A 20,913-nucleotide genomic window follows, 5' to 3' on the forward strand; every position below is an offset into this window, starting at 1 on the left:
TAATGCAAATTTATAAATAGATTTAATTGAGATCAGGCTATGAATCGTCAGAAGATAAGGATCTCTTACAAAAATTTAGACCATTATGTTACTTGGATATTCTGGGAGGATAAGGGAGAGTCACTTTATAGATACAGGCATATGGCTAACCCACAATTGCTTATGAAATCTGGCCTCATATGAATTAGGAAAAATATCAAAAGGGTTCAGGATGCTGCTTTGAAACCCTTGGCAGGAATCTTAGGATCAGCACAAGAAGCTAGGAGAGAAAGCAGTGTGAGTGAGAAACGTTTCCCTCTTGATTTTAAAAAGCAAGAACTCTTTTTTGCTTGAAAGTTGGCATAATTTTAAAAGAAATCCAGAACATGTCTAAAATGGGGTCAGGAATATCCCACACTCCTCTCAACTCCCCTCAGAGCTGTGAGATTTTCCGAAATGATAAAGACATTTGAAAGGTCCAGAAATAGTTGGGGCTTCTGCTTAATTTAGAAATCACGCTTGCTTTTGAAACTTGATTTTACCCTAATGTTTAGTCAACTATCTTCATGCTTTAAGGAGCCATTAACCTTCTTTCCTTTGAGAACTCCAGCGTTTGCTGGCAAGAGGAATTCTGGGTGCAGGGGATGGCTCAGTGGGTAAGGATGTTCTACGCAAGTGTGGTGACCCAGGTTTGGTACTGTGAACTCAAATAAAAGTGGAGGAAGAGAGCAGGCTTCAGAGAGTTGTTCTCTGACCCTACATACGGAAGCCACCCTCCCAGTCATAATGTTATTCCTAATAAATTGATCTTAGTAAGTTTTCATTGTTTTGGAGTAATCTTGATCAACTTCAAGGAGGTTGCTCTAAGTCTGCTGCTAACCTCCTGTTCTTGGACAGATAACCTCCAGAGACATTTTACAAATGCTCAAGGATCCTAGAGAGGACAAGTCTGGGCAAGGGAGTCCAGCATTGTCCGTGGGCCTCCACTGTGTACACAATGGCAAGCGTTCACCCACCCACTTGCATATCATCCACATACATAAACCAGGGCTCGAATAGATGGGGCTCCATGACATTGAAGAAATAATAGTAATAGTGATAAATCTGACACAAAGTGGAATATTTCTGTCAATGGTCATTAAAATTATCATTAGATAATGATAATTTTATAATACAACCCTTTTCTTCCTCCCTCCCTCCCTCCTTCCCTCCCCTCCCCCTCTCCCTCCCTCCCTCCCTCTTTTCTCTCTCTCTCTTTCTTTCTTTCTTTCTTTCTTTCTTTCTTTCTTTCTTTCTTTCTTTCTTCTTTCTTTCTTTCTTTCTTTCTTTCTTTCTTTCTTTCTTTCTTTCTCTTTCTTGTTGTTTTGTTTTGAGACAGGGTTTTTCTGTATAGCCCTGGCTGTCCTGGAACTCACTCTGTAGTCTGGGCTGGCCTCAAACTCAGAGATCTGACTGCTTTTGGCTCTTGAGTGCTGGGATTAAAGGAGCACACTGCCATTATCCCCCTCCCCAACCCTCTCCTATCCCTCTGGATCCCTTCTTCCTAATGTTTTCCTCTTCTTTTATTATGTATGAATATATATGTGTATGAATGAATGTATGTTTGTATGTATACATGTGTATGTGTATATGTATATATGTATGTATATATCATTTTTATGATCCTCTGAGTTTAATTAAGGTTGCTTACATGAGTGTGGGCATGGTATTATTGACTGGACTACTGGCATCTTACCACCCCTGAAAAATGGCCCTTTCATCCCTCAGCAGCTCTAACTGCCAATAGCTCCTCAGCCAGGGGTGAGGCCTGGTGAGCCCCTTTCCCACTCAGCCAGGCCAGAATGTTGACAGGCCTGATGCAGTGCAGGTCTGCTGTAGAGGACAGCTGCCGGCTGGCGCTTCACGAGCGAGCGCAATGGTCACGTCATGCCCAGACGTCAGCATTTCACCGAGTTCCTCTCCTCATCTGGCTCTTGCATTTTTTCAGCTCTCTCTTCCAGATGTTCTCTGAGATGTAATGAGGATGTGCCACAGCTGTCAGTTTAGAGCTGAACACTCAGCAGTCACCTCTGTGGCTCTCTATGAACTGCTGCCCACTGTAAAAACCTCAGACCAAGGCTGAGAGTGGCGCTAGTCTAGGGCGTGCATCTGGGCATAGTTGTACAGAAGAACGTGAAGTTCTTAGATCCCTCTGGCTCTAGCAGGCTCTGTTTGCTGCTGTGTTGAGAGCAGAGCCTTGATCTTTCAAAACAAAATGTCCACTTATTATTTTAGATGATAAACAAAGCCACCAAAGGGTCAAGGCGTTAGTGATTGAGGTCTCTGGCGTCCACTGTGGAGCCACGTGGACGAGGTTGACCATATAGTTTCCTTAAATATGATGATAGTTAATTAGGTTAAGGTCATCTTTTGGCTCAGGAGACACTAGGTTTTTAAAAGGCATTCTGCATATTACTACTGTGGTTTAAGAAGAGGAGGTCTATAGGTTTGTGTTTTTAATTTAAAAAAATTAGAAAATTTTAAATCACTTATTTTCTTGTGTGGTTGTATATATATGTATGTGTGTGTGTATGTGTGTGTGTATGTGTGTGTGTGTATGTATGTATGTATGTATGTATACTTATGTGTAAATTCTAGGGATTGAACATGTGTCATCAGGTTAGTACAGCAAATGCTTTGTATAGCCCTCTATGATTGTGAGGTGTGTAGCCTAGTAACCATGGGTGGCCTTGATGTTCATGACTCTACTTCTTAAATGCTGGTATTAAATGCATGTATCTCTGCAGCCAGCTTGATGTCTGCTCTTAGAAGTCAGGTGTTTTCAGTTGGGCAGTGGTGGCACACACCATTAATCCCACCACTTGGGAGGCAGAAGTCGATGGATCTGTGAGTTCAAGGACAGTCTGGTCTACAGAGCAAGTTCCAGAACAGACACACCCTGACTCACTATCTATCTATCTATCTATCTATCTATCTATCTATCTATCTATCTATCTATCTATCTGGAAAAGTGAAATGTTTTCAACTCCTTTCTAAAGATCCTTTTCCCAAAGCAAAGAGGAGCCTTTTTTTTTTTTAAGATTTATATACTATTACACATAAGTACACTGTAGCTGTTTTCAGATGCACCAGAAGAGGGCGTCAGATCTCATTATGAGTGGTTGTGAACCACCATGTGGTTGCTGGGATTTGAACTCAGGTCCTTTGGAAGAGCAGTCAGTGCTCTTACCCATTGAGCCATCTCACCAGCCCCTAGAGGAGCCTTTAAAATTATATTCGTGTGCATTTAGTTAAAATAATTTAAGCCTGCGATCTTTCACAGTTTCTGGTCCAGTAGAATAAGAACAAATACATTGCTTTTCTAGTTCTTATTGGAGGAATTCTCTATTCTGTACTCTAAGCCAAAAATGCTAACAGCTAACACATGTTAACTTTGTCCTGAATACCTGGTACTTTGCACATGTTAAACAGTATCATCTTTATACCAACCTCACAGATTGTCACCAGTACCTCTGTTGAGAACACAGATAACAAATGTGTTTAAAGAAGTTAAGGTATTTTCCCAAAAATCATAAGACTAGGAAATAGCAATATCAGAACTGGAATCCAGATAGCCTGGATCAAGAATTTGTCTTCTCTAGTGATCTAAGGGCCTCCAAGTCTAGGGATAAATTTAAGAACTTTATCTGTATTTTTTTTTTTAAAGGATAAGAAATTCTAACCTTGTGGGCATTTTTCATATGTGTGAGAAAAGAACCAGATACCATGTATAACCTGACCTCAGTGAAGGCTTGGTGGCTGATTGCCAACTTAGTTAACGCAATCATTTCATCATTGAGCCATCTATTATTTTTAGCCGTCAAGAAGAGCTGGGCTTTTGTCTGGCTAATTCCATAGACCAGTCCAGACTTCTCCGTGACATAACTATTGAGGCCTTTTCCTCCTGGCTATCTTTCTCTATCATCATCCTTGATGACATCAACATCCAATGGGGTGACCTGTCCAAACCCTTAGCCATTCAGTCCTTTGATTACCTGCTTTGGGAGCAATGATTTTTTTTTCCATTTTTCAACCTAAGCTACCCATTTCCATGGTTACAGTCCACTCCAGGAGCTACAGCATCTCTAGTTTTGAGCATCTCACTCTGACCAGCACCTACTGTCCTCTATTATTTATGAGAATTGCCCATCACTGCTAGGTTCTGACCCCCTCATGCCTTTCATTCACCAACTCTGTCATTTTTACTCTTTAACTGTCACATGCTTTCGTTTTTCATCCACCTTCACTTCCTTTGCTACCCCACTTACATTCCATATCCGTTTTTATGATGACTCCCTTGCAAAATAAGTCCCCTGTTCTCCCGATCTTGCTGACCTGGTATAACCTTAACCTCGGTTGAAGGTAAATGTGTTCCATTTCCTCAAAGAATTGGAAGAGAGGAGAAAAATCATACAATAGAGATCACTGGTTTCATTTTAAAACCTCAGGCTTTCTCACTATTTCCCTCTATTGTTTCCCAAATGCTAGTCATTTCTCTGTCATGGAGAGGATATTTTTGTGTCTGAGTACTTCCTATGCAATGATTACCACAGGATTGATTACCTTAAAGCTGGGTGTGGCGATCCTCACCTGGAATTTCCGAACCAAAGCAGGAGGATTATTGCAAGTCTGAGGGTTTCCTGGCCCCAGGGTGGGTTCCAGGCCAGCCAAGGATACGTAGTGAGAGCTTGTCTCAAAATGGAAACAAAGTAAATACATAAATAAAGGAAATGTATCTATAACTCAAAACTGTTGTTCTAGACTGGAGGAGGCCTGGAAGTCCTTGTGTTCATGGATAAGCACTGAGGAAGTAGGAAGTTTGAACCAAGCACTGGGAATGTTGAACATACAAGGTTGTCTCTTCTAAGGGAGAGATGTATAACTTGCTTTCCTCCCAGAAAGCTAGGAGCGGATGTGACTAATAGTCTGGTGACCTTTGTGCTACCTGTATATGGCCAGGCCACATCGGCTCTTCGCTTCTTATCGTGAGCTTGATTACTTTGAGCCTGTTTCTGTAGAACTTGTCGTTATGGATGGTGTCACTTGTACTTTACAAGAGTTTCAAGTAGTCATGTCTTAAACTGTGATGTGCACATAGTGTGGAGTTAATTATCACTAGGAAACTCCTCCCCCCACCCCAAATTGTGCTGTGCTTAAAATATGCCTAAAATTAACTACTTGAGGTCAGACTCTCAATGTTTGAACCAACATCAGCTACTGAGTTTGTTTTTGTCTCCCTGGATTGGTATTCTTTTGGGTACTGTACTGGCTGGGTTTGTGTCAACTTGATACAAGCTGGAGTTATCACAGAGAAAGGAGCTTCAGGTGAGGAAATGCCTCCATGAGATACAGCTGTAAGGCATTTTCTCAATTAGTGATCAAGGGAGTAGGGCCCCTTTTGGGTGGTACCATCCCTAGGCTGGTAGTCTTGGGTTCTATAAGAAAGCAAGCTGAGCAAGCCAGGGGAAGCAAGCCAGTAAGGAACATCCCTCCATGGCCTCTGCATCAGCTCCTGCTTCCTGACCTGCTTGAGTTCCAGTCCTGACTTCCTTTGGTGAAGAACAGCAGTATGGAAGTGTAAGCTGAATAAACCCTTTCCTCCCCAACTTGCTTCTTGGTCGTGATGTTTGTGCAGAAATAGAAACCCTGACTAAGACAGGTACTGTGTTTGAAGAGACCCCCCCCCTTCCTCTGCCTTCTGCTCCCCACCCCCCACTCCCCCATGCTCCTAGATCAGGGATTATGCGTTGAAAGCAGTATGGCCTATGGGCCAAATCCCACCAGCAAACAGTTCTGGGTATACATCAGTGTCTATCTGTATGTCCATGTTTGTGTATATGTGGGCCAGGTGACAGCTGCTATTATCTTTATTTCTCATTGACCTAGAACTTACCAACTAGGCTACAGTGACTGGACATTGAGCCCCTGAGATCTATCTCTGCCTCCACAGAGCTGGGATTACAATTGAGTACCATACACCCATCTTTGTTTTTTTGTGCGATCTGGGGGACGAAATTCAAGTCCCCAAAGCTTGGAAAGTGAGCACTTTACCAACTTCAAAAAGTTATATAATCTCTTAGATGCTTTCCTGAATCTTTTGCCCATAGCATTTGTCTAATTTTGAAAACTTTATTTTATTTTGGCGTATGTATACATGTGTGTATATGTATGTGTTTGCTCTGCTTTGTTTGAGAAAGTGTCTCCCTCCTTGCTTGCTACCATGCTGTAAATGCCAAGCTAACAGTTCAGAAGCTTCTGCAGGGTTCTTCTGTCTCTACCTCCTGTCTTGATGGAGGAGGGCTGAGTTAGAGACATGGGAATGGGAGAGCCAATCCTCAGGCAGATGCCGTTACTTGATGAACCATCTTCCCAGCTTTGATTTTGTTTTAAATGCACATCAAAACAAGCCAGTGTAAGCACACCTAGAAGTTATTATACTTAAAGTGATAGTGGCCTATTAAAATTTATTGGGGGGCTGCATCTTCCAGTGTTATGCATTTGTGAGTGTGTGTGTGTATGTATGTATGTTCTATGTATATATGCTGATTGCATGTATTTGGGGCTATATCTCCCATTCCCACGTCTCTAACTCAGCCCTCCTCCATGTATATGTATTTAGTGTGTGTGTGTATTTGGGAGTTGTGTCTGCCTGTGTGTGCATGTGTAGGCAGGGATAGATGTTGACTGTCTTTATTCTATTCTATTCTATTCTATTCTATTCTATTCTATTCTATTCTATTCTATTCTATTCTATTGAGATAAGACCTTTTATAGAACCTGAAGCTCCTACTATTTGACTAAGCTGCTGTTCAGTGGGCCTGCTGAGATCTTCTTGTTTCCCACTCCCAGAGCTTTGATTACAGATGTGTGTTGCTATGCCCAGCTTTTTACTTGGGAACTGAACTCTGGTCTTCAAGCTTGCAAAGAAAGCACATTACCCACTGAGCCATTTTCCAGACCCCTACCTTTTAATGTCATCACACTGAATAGAGTATTCCAACATAGGAGCTTGGAGAGATACCAATATAGGTTATAGCACTTTGCTTGGGGAACATTTAAATTGAATGTATTCTTCAAAATAATCTTTAGATCATTCAAGTGTCATAGGAACGTTTTGAACATCACATTTTAAAACATAAATTAAAGCTCCTAAAGTTATCATAGTAAAATTTTTCTTTAAAATTTGTTTTTATTCTCTTTTATGTGTCTGAGTGTTTAACCGGCATTTGACTCTGTATCATATGCACGTATGCATGAAGGCCAGAAGGCAAAGGTATCAGATCCCCTGGGACTGGAGTTACAGATGGTTGTGAGCTACCCTGTGGGTGCTGAGAACTGAACCCAGGTCCTCTCCAAGAGCAGCCAGAGCTCTTACCCACCTAGCCATCTCTTCGGGTCTCGGACAGATCCCGCAGCCATCTCTCCGGGTCTAGGACAGATCCCCCAGCCATCTCTCCGGGTCTAGTACAGATCCCCCAGCCATCTCTCCGGGTCTCGGACAGATCCCGCAGCCATCTCTCCGGGTCTAGGACAGATCCCGCAGCCATCTCTCCGGGTCTAGGACAGATTCCCCCAGCATGAGAAGCATGTGCATTTGTAAAACACATGAATAAACAAAAGTTACGATTTAGAATACAAGAAATGATGTCAGAACTGACACAACTTTCTGTCTTCCTCTCCAGGAGCTACTTCCAGGCTTTAAAAAAAAAAAAAAATCTTGTCTCAGATAGCGTGTTTCCTTAACGTGGATGCGGCATTCGAGGCTTATCAGGGTGTTTCAGGACAGGGCTAACACCACTGGAGACTGAACTGGATTTTCTGCTTTAAGCTAAATGCACCCAAGACTTTCTGTTCCACACTACAAAATATGTTTGTCTTCTCCTCTCCATACCTCAGGCTAAATTTGTCCCAGCTGAACTCCTTATCTTCTTCCTTTGCTTTGTCTGTTTGTTAGGTCCCACTATGATGCCGTGTGTCCAGTGAGCTCAGCTGTAGGTGACTGCACACATGTCTCCCCTCTCCTCACCACACCCCTTCCCTCTATTGGATCTCACCTCTCACTTTCCCCATGGTAGTCTCCTCCCTGGGCCTCCTCTGTCCAGGTCACTGTGGTCCTGGTGCCTTTTTGAAGTTTCGCCTTCCCAAACAGACTAGCTTTATACCTCTTGCACCACACAGTTCAAATTCAGCCTGAGCCCTAGTTAGCAGTAGTCCGTCCCGTTTTAGCAAATAGTTATAGGATGTGTACAAGGTCGCACAACTGGTAGCGCATGTCTCTGTTGTCCAGAGGGACACTGGCGGGCCACAGTGTATTGCTTACCCAGGGATGGCTCCCGCCCAGGGAGTTTTGTGAGAAGCTGGGATGGGAGTAGGTTTTATTTGTTTTACTTCCCAGTTTGTTAAAACTATCATCACAATGGAATGCTGCAAAGCCCAGCCCAAACTGCTAAAACACCAAAGGCCCCTCGGTCTACAGTGTAGCCCTCTCCAGGCCTTGGAATCCACCAGCCTAGCTCCCTACACATCATTCCATTTTAGCATCAGATGTAGCCATCAAGAGTCACTGGATTCATGTTTTAACACCCCAGAAAGATCAAAGGTAACCGTTTCCTGCATCTATTACCATAAGAGTATATGGTGCCTTCACATGGGTGCAAACCTTTTCACAACGAGTCTTGAGAATTTGTGAAAGCTGAGATCTGCTTTCATGGAAAAAAATCCGGGGTCACACCGGGCGTGGTGGTGCATGCCTTTAATCCCAGCACTCGGGAGGCAGAGGCAGGTGGATTTCTGAGTTCAAGGCCAGCCTGGTCTACAAAGTGAGCTCCGGGACAGCCAGGGCTATACAAAGAAACCCTGTCTCGAAAAAACCAAAAAAAAAAAAAAAAAAAATCTGGGGTCACCCAAAGTGACCGCAAGTGGAATTCCGCAGCAATAAAATAGGGTAGAGAGGTATTGGAAAAGGACCTTTTTCTAGGTGGGTTCTTCTAGATGCCTCCATTTTTCATCTGCTTTGAAGCTGCTTGGATAGAGTCAGCTCATTGAAAAGTAAGCAAGTCCACAATTGTTCTACTGTGAGGAGAACCTAACTGGGAGATGTGTGTTCTCAGAATCCCACTGTGAACAGGAGTTTCCACAAAAGCATAGTTTCTACCAAGAAAATTTACAAACTAATGGAGCTTCAAACGAAAGTCCTGATGTGAGCTTAGACTGGATACATGGCTATATTACTGCAGCACTACAAGGCACTGTGAGGTCGTGTACGGCACCCCATAAATAAGCATGGCTCTAATGTGTCAATTAAGACAGCACAGCTGTGTTTGCAGAACTAGTCACAGGGTTTAAATTATTAGGTATTCAATAACAGAGGGCTGATAAAGAATGTGTGGCATATATATCTATTTACACACACACAAACACACATATGGATTTTTTTTCAGTTTTAATGAAAAATGCAGAAAAATGGATGCAACTGAAGATAATTACAACAAGTGAATTAAGCCAGCTCCAGAAGGACACATTTTCTCTCATTTGTAGTTGCTAGATTACATGTGTGTGTGTGTGTGTGTAAATCATGTATATATGTGTGATATAGAAGTAGAAGAAACTGTCTACAGGGCAAAGGGGCCTCATGGGGGACAGAAAAGATAGTGGGGTGTACTAGGAGAGGAGTTATGCTAAGCATAAAATATATACTTGTACAAAACCCTCAAAAAGTTAAAAAACAAACAAAGAAACCACTGTCAAGGTCATGCAACCCGGAGAGCCAGCAATGGATGCTTCTAGAATGGATGGATGGAATCTAAGAAAGGCAGCCTCAGTCCTGATTTCCTGTAAGTTTCCAGCATTACAAATGTCCCCAGGGCTTTCAAGCAATGTGACTGCGGGGGAACAATTTTAGTTTCTCTTACTAAGGCAAACTCCTCCGCCCAACTTGGTTTTCTGTTGTGGGATATCTTCACTCCTCCATTTGGCAGCTGTGTGTCCTTGGCTTTTGCTTTATCCCACTGTGACCATTGGCTTATTTGGAAAATGGATTATTCTAATATTCACTTCCAAATCTCTGGGGGACCACTTGTAACTGTTGGTGAAAGGCCACCCACCTACGAGGATGTCGATGTCGCAAGAAGCCACGGGGTTACCCAGCAAGGCATTGCCACATCTGTGCTTCTAGGTGGACTTGTTGAGAAGGCGAGATGAGAAAAGAACGTTCACTCACCAGGGCAGGCCACATGCTTTGCAGATTCGGGTACAAAGTGCATGCACACTCTTGTGCAAAGCAAGCAAGCAAGCAAGCAAGCAAGCAAGCAAGCAAGCAAACAAACAAACAAACAAAAAGCTAAGATTGGATGAACCTGTGGCTCCGTTGTTTGAGTGCTTGCCTAACATACCTGAGGCCCTGGATTCAGTCTCCAGCACCGTCTAAAACCTGCTGTTTGCATTTACAGTGGTAGTGTGTTCCTTCCCCCTTAAGAGCGATCTTTCTCCCTAAGAGTCCTTGGTAGCTAGGAGGACTTGCCTCTAAGGGATAATTGCCTTGTGGCCTGCGGGTCTCAGAGGAGGCTTTGGCCACTGGCTAGTGCAGGCAACAGGCACCGCCTCCAGTTCTGTTTACTTGTTGCTCCAGGAGACGCACCCATGCCCGGAAATCTGTGCGCTCACAGTGCTCCTGCATCTTGGGTCCCAGCAGCATCTCCCGACCCAGCCAGCATGAGCCACAGCAGCTCCTTGGGCTCCGGGAGTCCGGAATGTCCCTGCAACTCCTCACCTCCAGAGGTAGAGTTCCCGCAGCTGCTGCCTGGGAGGGGCGCGGGCATCTTCTGTTTGCACAGTGTCCTGGGTGGGATTGGAGCAGCTCAGTTCCCACAGGGGCAGTGGTCAGAAATGGCAGGCCTTGAGGTGGTGCCACTCTGACCACTAAGATTGGCTAAATTCCACAGAGTAGCCTCTCCTGCGGTTCCTCCTCCGCCCTATCCCCAGGGAACAAAGGGATTGCTCCACTGAACTTAATTTTCGATTTAGAGCAGTGTCTTTCTAATTTAGAGGTGGCAGGATTAGCCCTGGGCCTCTCAAGGCCTGTAGACTGCTTATCGTTCCCAAACAGCAAGCGTGCTTAATTACTCCTACACCATACTTGGCATTGGGGGACTTACAGGTGTCACACAGAAGTAGGCAAGTTCTGGACCTGTCTGGAGTCTTCTTCAGGGATCCTCGAACCCTTCCCCTCAACCTCTTACCCCTGTGTGTGTGTGTGTGTGTGTGTGTGTGTGTGTGTGTGTGTGTACACGTACTGCCCCTCTAACCTGGGAAGGGTCTCAGGGCATATCCACCATATGTATCTTCTTAACAAAATTAGTTTTAAAACGCAGGTTGGATTCTCCAACATTCTATGAGAATTCAGTTTTTCAGCACATTTGGCTATCCCCTCCCTACACTTCTACGTTTCTCTGCTTCTTCACTTATTTGTGGGAAACCAGTAAGTACAGTGATATGTAAATAAAACTAGTTTTATGCCGGGAGTGGTGGCACACGCCTTTACTCCCAGCACTCGGGAGGCAGAGGCAGGCAGATTTCTGAGTTCAAGGCCAGCCTGGTCTACAGAGTGAGTTCCAGGACAGCCAGGGCTGTACAGAGAAACCCTGTCTGGAAAAACCAAAAACAAACAAACAAACAAACTAGTTTCATTCCCTGATAATTTTATATTTTATCCTAATGTAGTCTCTATTCTCTGTGAATTAAGATGGCTGGGTCATATATAAGCATGTGATTGTCATTTGCATATCTTTTTGTTTTGTTTTGTTTTGTTTTGTTTTGTTTTCGAGACAGGGTTTCTCTGTATATCCCTCCCTGTCCTGGAACTCACTTTGTAGACCAGGCTGGCCTCGAACTCAGAAATCTGCCTGCCTCTGTCTCCCGAGTGCTGGGATTAAAGACATGCACCACCAAGCCTGGCGTCATTTGCATATCTTTAACGAACCCATTCAAGGTAAATCACAGACCCTGCCTCCAAATATATTCTTGGAAGAATAAGGGAACTCACCAAAGTGCAATATACCTGGTGGTTTGAATAGGAATGCCCCACCCCACTAGACTCCTGGGTTTGAAACTTGGCTCACAGGGAGTTGTTGGAATAGATGTGGCCTTGCTGAAAGTGTCACTGTGGTAGCAGGCTTTGAGGCCACCTGTGCTCAAGCCACGCCCACTGTGGCTCACAGTCTCCTGTTGCCTGTTGATCCAGTGGCTCACAGTCTCCTGTTGCCTGTTGATCCAGATGTGGAACTTTCAGCTCCTTCTCCAACACCATGTCTGCCTGCAGGCTGCCTGCCTTGATGAGAATGAATTACTTCTAAAGCCAGGCCCAACTAAATATTTTCCTTTAAAAGAGTTGCCATGGCCGGGGAGATACCATGATCACGAAGGTGGTTTTCCCAGGGCGAGGCTTATTCATTGCACTCCAGATGTGCTATGGGATTTCCCCAGACGCAGGAAACTCTACTGCATAATTTGTGGTAGTGGGGGACTGAGTTCGAGCTTTCCTCTGGGGGGAAAAAAAAAGAAAAAAAAAGAAAAAAGAGTTGCCATGGTCCTGGTATCTCTTCAGGGCAAAAGAAACCCTAACTAAGACATCTTGCAAAACATTCATACCCATAGGATATTTGTTTAATAAATAATCATAATAATTGTGAAATTATTTTTTAGGCTAAGCCTCTACCTATATAAAGGACAATTTCTGCCATATTTGATATTTGAGCTGGCTTGGAATAAAGATTTTATTTGAGAAGGATAGAAACAGAAAAGCCAGCATCTATTACCATTAGAATTTGTGTTGTAAAAAAAACATTTCGTCTGAGGTGATCTTAGGTAGATAATAAGGATGGTTCAAGTTATACAGTTGGGTTGCTCAGTTGACGAAAGAGGCAAATAAGGCATAATTGTCTTCTGAAGTTTTATACTTTTCCTGCTATGCTGCGCTGAAAAACTGGATTAAAACCCAGAACGTGGATTGTAGGCATCTCTCTGATGGCATAGATAGATACCCAGGGGCCTAAGACACCAGGTTTGGAATAAAAGCAGGGTGTAAGCAAACCACTCTACTTTTCCAGAATATTTGAACGTAAAGTGTTCTCATCAGAAATATGGCATATCAGTTACCTTTGTTGCTGTGGTAAATATCATGACCAAAAAGGGCGTATGGAAGGAAGAGTTTACTTGGGCTTTCGGTTCCAGAGAGAGAGTCCATATTGTAGGGGAAGCACCGCAGCAGGCAGCTGGAGCGGGAAGCAGAGAGACCACGTCTTCAAACACAGGCAGAAAGCAGAAAGAGGAAGCTGCAAGGGAGGCCAGGCTATAAATTCTCAAAGCCTGCCCCAGTGACATGTTTCTGCCATCGAGTGTCATCAACAGGAGACCAAGTGTCTGCTAGGATACTGATTAAAATTACCCACCAGTGCTCCTACTGTTCTGTCCCCATTATTTCAACTGGTAACTCGGCCACCACCGCAAAAATCGCTTTTTTGAGGACCTAGTGGTGAGACTGGAGCTAGAAAAAGGGAGGAGTTCCTAAGAGCTTTTCCTGGAGGGTTTGAGTTCATGGTCAAAGGAACCAGGACCTTGTAAAAGGCTGCCTCTTCCTTGGTGTCTGGTCAGGAGGGAGATTTTACGCTAAGCTTTTCTCAGTTGAATTTACCAAAGTCAAGTCATCGAAAGAACTTCACGAGGTTAGAAGATGAGAGAGCCGTGAGAGGTGTCAGAAGGGACTAGAGCGTCTTAGGCAGGGAGGAGTGCGCCGTGCTTTGGAGGATTCATACGGCATTGGGAAACCTCGAGTCCCCGTGCACCTACAGCAATAGCACTGGAGGAAAAACGCTACCCAGGGATGGAGCAGCATCAACAATCAGCAAACGCTATAAAGCGGGGATTTAGAGAAAAGTGTTTTAAACTCTAGTCGGTGCCACAAACTAATGGTAACTTACAGGCTATCTTGTGATTCTGTTGTTTTCACAAGTTTACAGGCTCTGACTGGAAATGATGACTCCAGTACAAGCTACTATTAAGAAATGAAGCCAGTCTCTTTCCTCTGTGCAAGGCAAGGGCTGGAGAGATGACTCAGTGGTTAAGAGCACTGGTAACTGTTACCAAGAACCCAGGCACATAAGGACCCAAACAAAGCTAGTTACTGCGTTACTATGATGCAGAACTTGTAAAGGCAAGAAGGCATCACTAGAGGTGATGATAAAGAGCCATGTCCTAAAATGAACCCCATTCATCAGGAAAGTGTGACAGTTCTAGCATGTGTGAAGGACAAAATACAGAGCCCAAATACAAGAAGAAAACCTGGTAGAAGTAACATCTGTTAGGATAAACAGACAAATGCACGTGTGAGGTAGCGCATTTCTTTTCTTTTGAAATTAAACAGTTATTTAGTGAATGTATGCATGTGTGTGTGTGTGTGTGTGTGTGTGTGTGTGTGTGTGAGGAGGGGGAGGGGGGTTGTGGAGGCCCTAGGATAACTTGTCCAATCAGATCTCACCTTTCTTTCACCTTGGGTGTCTGAGGGGCTGAGCTCACCAGACTTCTTTCACCTCAGCACCTTAACCCCCTAAGGCATTCCATTGTCTCCAGAAAAACTTTCCGCATACCTCAGGTAGGGTCTAGTAGATCGACCAGTCAAAAGTTTAGTAGAAGTGTTAAAGGGCTTCAAATTTAGTTATGTGATTGTGAGAATAAAAATGTACAAAGTAGCAGGAGGCTTGGAGAGGAATTGGAGAGGAGAGATGGGTTTGATGGAAAGAATTTATATACATATACATATACATAAAGTTCCCACCGTGCAAAGGAAAACAAAGTGCCACACAGTAATTACAGGCTTGCTTTAGTCATGTGGATTGCTGTCCATCTTGACAAGGTACTTTTTTCTGATCTGCACTTAAAAGCTTTATTGCTGCTTTGCAACACCTATGAGATACTTAATTCTTGTGTTTTATAAAACGATAAAGAGAAAAGGAATATGTTTGATGGATGTGCAGTCAGGTGTGGGGGCAGGGAGTACCTCTGTGGGCCCATGCTGAGGCATCCCTTCCACCCGAGGATATAGTATAGAATAGAGTTTATTCAGGGCATGGGGAGGGGAGGGGAGTTGAGAGGGTACTAGTGACAGAAAGGCAGAGAGTGAGTAAGTAGAGGAGTAGAGGCTAGCCATAAGCACATGCAGAGGGAGAAGGGGAATGGGGAGAAAGGGGGAAGGGGGAGGGGAGGGGAGGACAGAGCAGAAGCAAGAAGGCAAGAACAAGAGAGAAAGGAGGGGGCAAGCAGCCCCTTTTATTTTGCGTCAGGTACACCTGGTTGTTGCCAGGTAACTGTGGGGTGGAGCTTAGACAGAATGCTAACACTTATTAAGATTTTTTTTTCCTTTGCGTAAAGTAGGGTGTGTGTGTTGACTATGAAATTATTAGACCTAATCCTTGAAGTACTTTATTGGTAGAGACCGGAAGATGAGCTCTTTATACTATTATGAACAAAGGAAAACAATCAAGTCATTTAAGAACATTAGATAGGCTGCCTTTAAAGGCCTTTTACAAAATTCTGGCCAGTACCCTTCTAAAAACGTAAAAGGCCCTAGGGAAAGACTGAGGGAACATGCAAATGAAAGTATGGGAGTATGGGAGCCTGCACTGGCTCCTGGTCAGAAAAGAAACTATTAGCAACAAACAAACAAGCACACACTGCCCCTCCCCCCAAATCCAAACAAAACCAACCAACGCCCCCTAAACAAAACAAAACAAAACAAAACAAAACAAAACAAAACAAAACAAAACAAAACAAAACAGGTGAAAGGAGAACAGGGGCAATAGAGCAGTAACATTGTAACAATCTAAGTTCTTAGTTTTGATAACTGTGCTTCGGTTCACAGTACAACTTGTTCTCAGGGGAGGCTGGGGAAGGTGACTTTGATCAGAGAGTCTTTGTTCAGATATTGCAACTTTTCAGCTACTGTAAGTCATTTTGGAATAAAATACCCAAAAGGGTATAGGAACAAATAGAGATAGGTTTATTCACTTACACATTTGACTTTGAGATTTCTGTTGTAATGATCATCTTCTCTTGGTACCTACCTAGTCTCTGAGCACCTGGCTTAAGAATGTAGTGCGAGGGGTTAGCGTATAGGGAACTTTCCGGATAGCATTTGAAATGTAAATAAAGAAAATATCTAGGGCTGGTGAGATGGCTCAGCAGTTAAGAGCACCCACTGCTCTTCCGAAGGTCCTGAGTTCAAATCCCAGAAACCACATGGTGGCTCACAACCATCCGTAATGAAATCTGATGCCCTCTTCTGGAGTGTCTGAAGACAGCTACAGTATACTTACATATAATAAATAAATAAATAATAATAAAAAAGAAAATATCTAATAAAAAAAAATGTAGTGCGAGCTAACACCTTCAAAGAATGGGTAGGCCACACTGAACAACAAAGAGAGAATCATCTTCATGTTATACTGTAGAGACTCCGTCTTTACTTAGTGTTAGCAAATAGAACGTGGAGGCTTTTGAACAGCACTGACTGCATCTTGGTTTGTACTTGATTTAAGTTGATGAATTTATAGGACTCACTTGTTTCTGTGTTCAAGGACAATTTAATTTTTAAAAAAATTGCACAAGGGAGTAACCTGGCCACACAAGGGATTATTTATGCCATGTTCTCTTGCTCAAGGTTTCATTCATTCTTTGTTTTGCTTCTAGTTTATTTTTCCTCTTTGAAATTAGTGTGTTGGTGGTTTAGATTTAAGGACAGGAAAATTAAAGGCCCTGCTAAAGTGGATTCTTCACTCAGTTCCTGTTATGCCAGCCCACCAGCTTGTGGCTATAGCTTCAGTAGCAATCTGTCTGTCTGTCTGTCTGTCTATCTATTTTGAATAACTAAAGATCACTTATGATATTATCAAATCAAATAAATAAACATCCAAATAAATATCTCCTTAGGGCAGTTGGGAGGATATTAGTTTCATAAGATACATTTTTGAATTATGTTTCTGAGTAACCCAAATGATTTCGCTCTCATTGAATGATCCCTCATAATTTTCTTCTCAACCCATCCCCATAGATATTTGTTTTCAGAAATGAGGTTTTGGCAGAGGAAGGCCAATGTAACCTCAGTGCCAGTGTCAAGGGCAAGAATTTTAAGACTGGAGAGTAATTATGAACTTTCTATAGATCTCTTTGATTTGGAATCAAAGATACAGGTAGTAGGATTTCTTAAAGGAAGTCTTTTTTTTTTTTTAAAGATTTATTTATTATTTTATGTAAATACACTGTAGCTGTCTTCACACACTCCAGAAGAGGGAGTCAGATCTCGTTAAGGATGGTTGTGAGCCACCATGTGGTTGCTGGGATTTGAACTCTGGACCTTCGGAAGAGCAGTCGGGTGCTCTTACCCACTGAGCCATCTCACCAGCCCTTAAAGGAAGTCTTGATGTTGAAACCAAATATCTGGATTAGCAAAAGTGAGACTTTAGGATGAAGTGGGAGCCTCAAGGGTTCTGCTAGCGAGTTGTTGGACTAGCCAGCCACAGGGCAAGTCTCAGACACTCTGTAACATACCACAAGCACAGAGTCCCTTCTTGCTGCCAACACTAGGGTCTGTTTTAGAGTCCCCCTCTCATAAAAGTTGTATTTAAAAACTAAGCAATACAGAACATCATTTCAGAGAGTGATAAAGGCATTGAGAAGGAAATTAGACAGGATCATAAGCTAGAGACTCATAGGGTGAAGAGCAAGACCCTCTTGGCTAGGGTAAGAAGGGAAGCCTCTAGGGAGAAAGCTATGGACTGAATCTTGGGTAATCTGGAAGGAGCATTCCTAGAAACAGCAGGCTCATTGATAGGAATGAGAGAGAGAGAGAGAGAGAGAGAGAGAGAGAGAGAGAGAGAGATTTATTTGAGAGTAGTTTGAGTCAGATGCTCAAAGAGGCCATAGTGTGTGCAAATCACTCAAAAGAGACCCAGCAATCAGAACCATAGCAACCACACACAAAGAGGTAGATTAAATTTGGCCAAATGTTCTCATTAATTATTGATTGAGTCTAAAATATTCTCAGGTTCGCTGGATTATTCTTGCAAGTTTTCTTTGTACTTAAGAAAAACCAAAACCAAAACCAAAACCAAAAAAGCCAACCAGCCAACCAACCAACCAACCAACCAACCAACCAAAAAACCCCTCACCAATATGTGCCAATAACCAAATGAGGTTACAGCGTAGAAAGTACTGTGTCTGGCAATTGAGTTTATAGTTCAGTTAGGTAAAATAATTAGTAACAACTGAAGTCTATACAGAGAGGCAGCAAGCATGGTGAACATCAATGCATTAATTCATGTAAGGATCCAGAGGGACAAACACGGTAAGCAAACCCAACGATGCGGTACTTTCACAGGCTAGAGTGTCCCATGAGAACACAGGGATACGGTCCTGTGGAAACCAGGGAGAAACCAGTGCTGTCACCAAGAACAACCTTGGTCTCGGGTTCCTCAGCACTAGATTCCTGGTGCTCTGACCCCTTTTCCTCACCTAACTTTCTTTAGCTGGTGCGCAGATGACAGACAAGTCCCTGGCAAGAGCTTAAAGTACAGGGAGGATAAACCCAGGGAGTGCACACTTTAGAGATTGTTGTGTCCGGCCAGCAGACCACAACCTTTGCCTTATTTAACTTAATTAATAGGGGGGAGAGAGATTGGAGACCGTACTGTCTTCACTGCCTCCCACCCCAAAATAAAAAAGCCAATTTGCCTTGTACTACAGAGCCGGTCGAACCCCTTCTCCCTGTTTCCCACCTATCATCCAAAAATGCGGAGGAATATCAACTTAGTGTTATTCTTATTATAGTGTATTTCACATTTGTTCAGTCAAACTTAGCCAGAGTTCCAACGCCCTACTTAAAATTCAACTAGAAAGTTACCTACCAAGTACTAATTAGCATTATAAAGTCAGAGCCTACAGCTCCAGGCTTTTCAGTTAGTTGTTTACTAAGATAAGAAAGGGCAGTCTTAGCCAGATACAGTTTACCATAAGAAAAGTTAAGGAATCCCACGAAAGCAAGTTTTTTCTTTAGCCCTAGATTCCAGGCAGAACTATTGAGCATAGATAATTTTTCCCCCTCAGGCCAGCTTTTTCTTTTTTTAAGTTTTGTTAATAAAAGGGAGAAAATGTAGTCTCCCCTCCCCCAGCCTGAAACCTGCTTGCTCAGGGGTGGAGCTTCCTGCTCATTCGTTCTGCCACGCCCACTGCTGGAACCTGCGGAGCCACACACGTGCACCTTTCTACTGGACCAGAGATTATTCGGCGGGAATCGGGTCCCCTCCCCCTTCCTTCATAACTGAGTGTCGCAACAGTAAAATTTGAGCTTTGATCAGAATAACTGTCTTGGCTACATTCCTTTCTCTCGCCACCTAGCCCCTCTTCTCTTCCAGGTTTCCAAAATGCCTTTCCAGGCTAGAACCCAGGTTGTGGTCTGCTGGCCGGACACAACAAGAGATGACATCATCTAGATGGGGAAAATAAAACTTATGGTCACAACTCCACTTATCACCAGGAGACGTTAGCTGGAGTGGAAATATACCTCTCTCCCTGTGCAGGGGACACACTCTGTTGTGTTCCCTTTCTCCCTTAGATCAAGTTCTGGTGGTGAAGGGGGTCATGAATATGTTGGCATGGTGCTGAGGTTTAGGGGATCAGCACCAGGCTGGACCTTCTTCATGACCTCTTGACCCTAAATCTTTCCTCCCAGTGAACATCAGTGTGGGCTGAGTTCTTGGTGGTTGCCTGGCTTCTGAGAGTTTAGCCTGCAGCCTGGTCCACACTTGCATTCAGTGGTCGTTTGAGTCTTCTCCAGTTCACTCTTTTAGTTTTTCTTGGGAAGATGGAGAGCCAGGGTACAGTTTCCACCTAGCTAGCTGTCAGCAGGGCTTTCTGCTGCCTCCATTCCACTTAAGTGGGGCGTTCCGAATACACTGTCTTATGAGTCTTGACAGAGATGCTTTTTAAAAAATTTTTTATTGGTTATTATTTTTTAAAAGATTTATTTGTTTTATGTGTGTGAATACACTGTCACTTTCTTCAGACACACCAGAAGAGGGCATCAGATCCAATTACAGATGATTCTGAGTCACCATGTGGCTGCTGGGAATTGAACTCAGGACCTCTGGAAGAGCAGCCAGTGCTCTTAACCACTGAGTCATCTCTATTGGTTATTTTCTTTATTTACATTTCAAATATCATCCCCCTTCCCTGGTTCCCCTCCGTAAACCCCCTTCCCTTTCCCCCCCCTGCTTCTGTGAGGGTGCTCATCCACCTACCCACTCCTGCCTCACCACCCTAGCATCCCCCTATGCTGGGGCCTCCACAAGACCAAGGGCCTCCCCTCCCATTGATGCCAGATAAGGCAATTTGACAGAGACACTTAATGCCTCCTGTGGAGAGAGATCTAATTTAAATGCAAACACTCCATGTTGAAAACTGGCCCCAAAGTCAATTAATTTTCCTGTGACTTACTTTGAGTCCTGTTGAGAAATTATCTTATTAATATGGACTGATCTTTCCTTAGCTTTCTCGAACTTTATATCCAATTAAAATAAACACTTATAAATTGACCAGATCCAACCTGTAAACTTCTGAACTTGCAGAAAAAAAAAATTCATCTTTTAGACAGTAGCGGGAAAGAGATTTATGAGTTAAAGTTACATTAATTCCTTGCCATTATATAGGATGCCAGCTGAAATTACAACAGCCAGATTAGTAGATAGTAGTAGGAGGGGTTGGCCTAAATTCAATTTATGAAAGCAGATTATTTTAAACTTTTGAAAAGACAAATATAGGATAGTAATATCACAATTAAGAACATGGACTTTG

At 43.2% G+C, this 20,913-nt stretch overlaps 1 protein-coding gene and 1 non-coding gene across 3 annotated transcripts in view; both read left to right on the forward strand.

The window, feature by feature from the left end:
- The first annotated feature begins 10,680 nt into the window (after positions 1-10,680).
- The window catches only part of Ccdc170 (coiled-coil domain containing 170), an 81,984-nt gene continuing 71,751 nt past the window's right edge, over positions 10,681-20,913 (forward strand). For both annotated transcript variants that reach the window (NM_001370992.1, NM_001370993.1), the window contains exon 1: positions 10,681-10,794. In NM_001370992.1, coding sequence (NP_001357921.1) covers positions 10,729-10,794 — 66 coding nt within the window. In that variant the 5' untranslated portion in view covers positions 10,681-10,728. The remainder of the gene's footprint in view (positions 10,795-20,913) is intronic.
- On the forward strand, positions 12,400-12,559 carry Gm22739. Its single transcript, XR_003949114.1, has one exon. It is a non-coding gene; the product is annotated as a U1 spliceosomal RNA (small nuclear RNA).

Source organism: Mus musculus, chromosome 10, assembly GCF_000001635.26.
Source record: "Mus musculus strain C57BL/6J chromosome 10, GRCm38.p6 C57BL/6J".
NCBI classification, from domain to species: domain Eukaryota; kingdom Metazoa; phylum Chordata; class Mammalia; order Rodentia; family Muridae; genus Mus; species Mus musculus.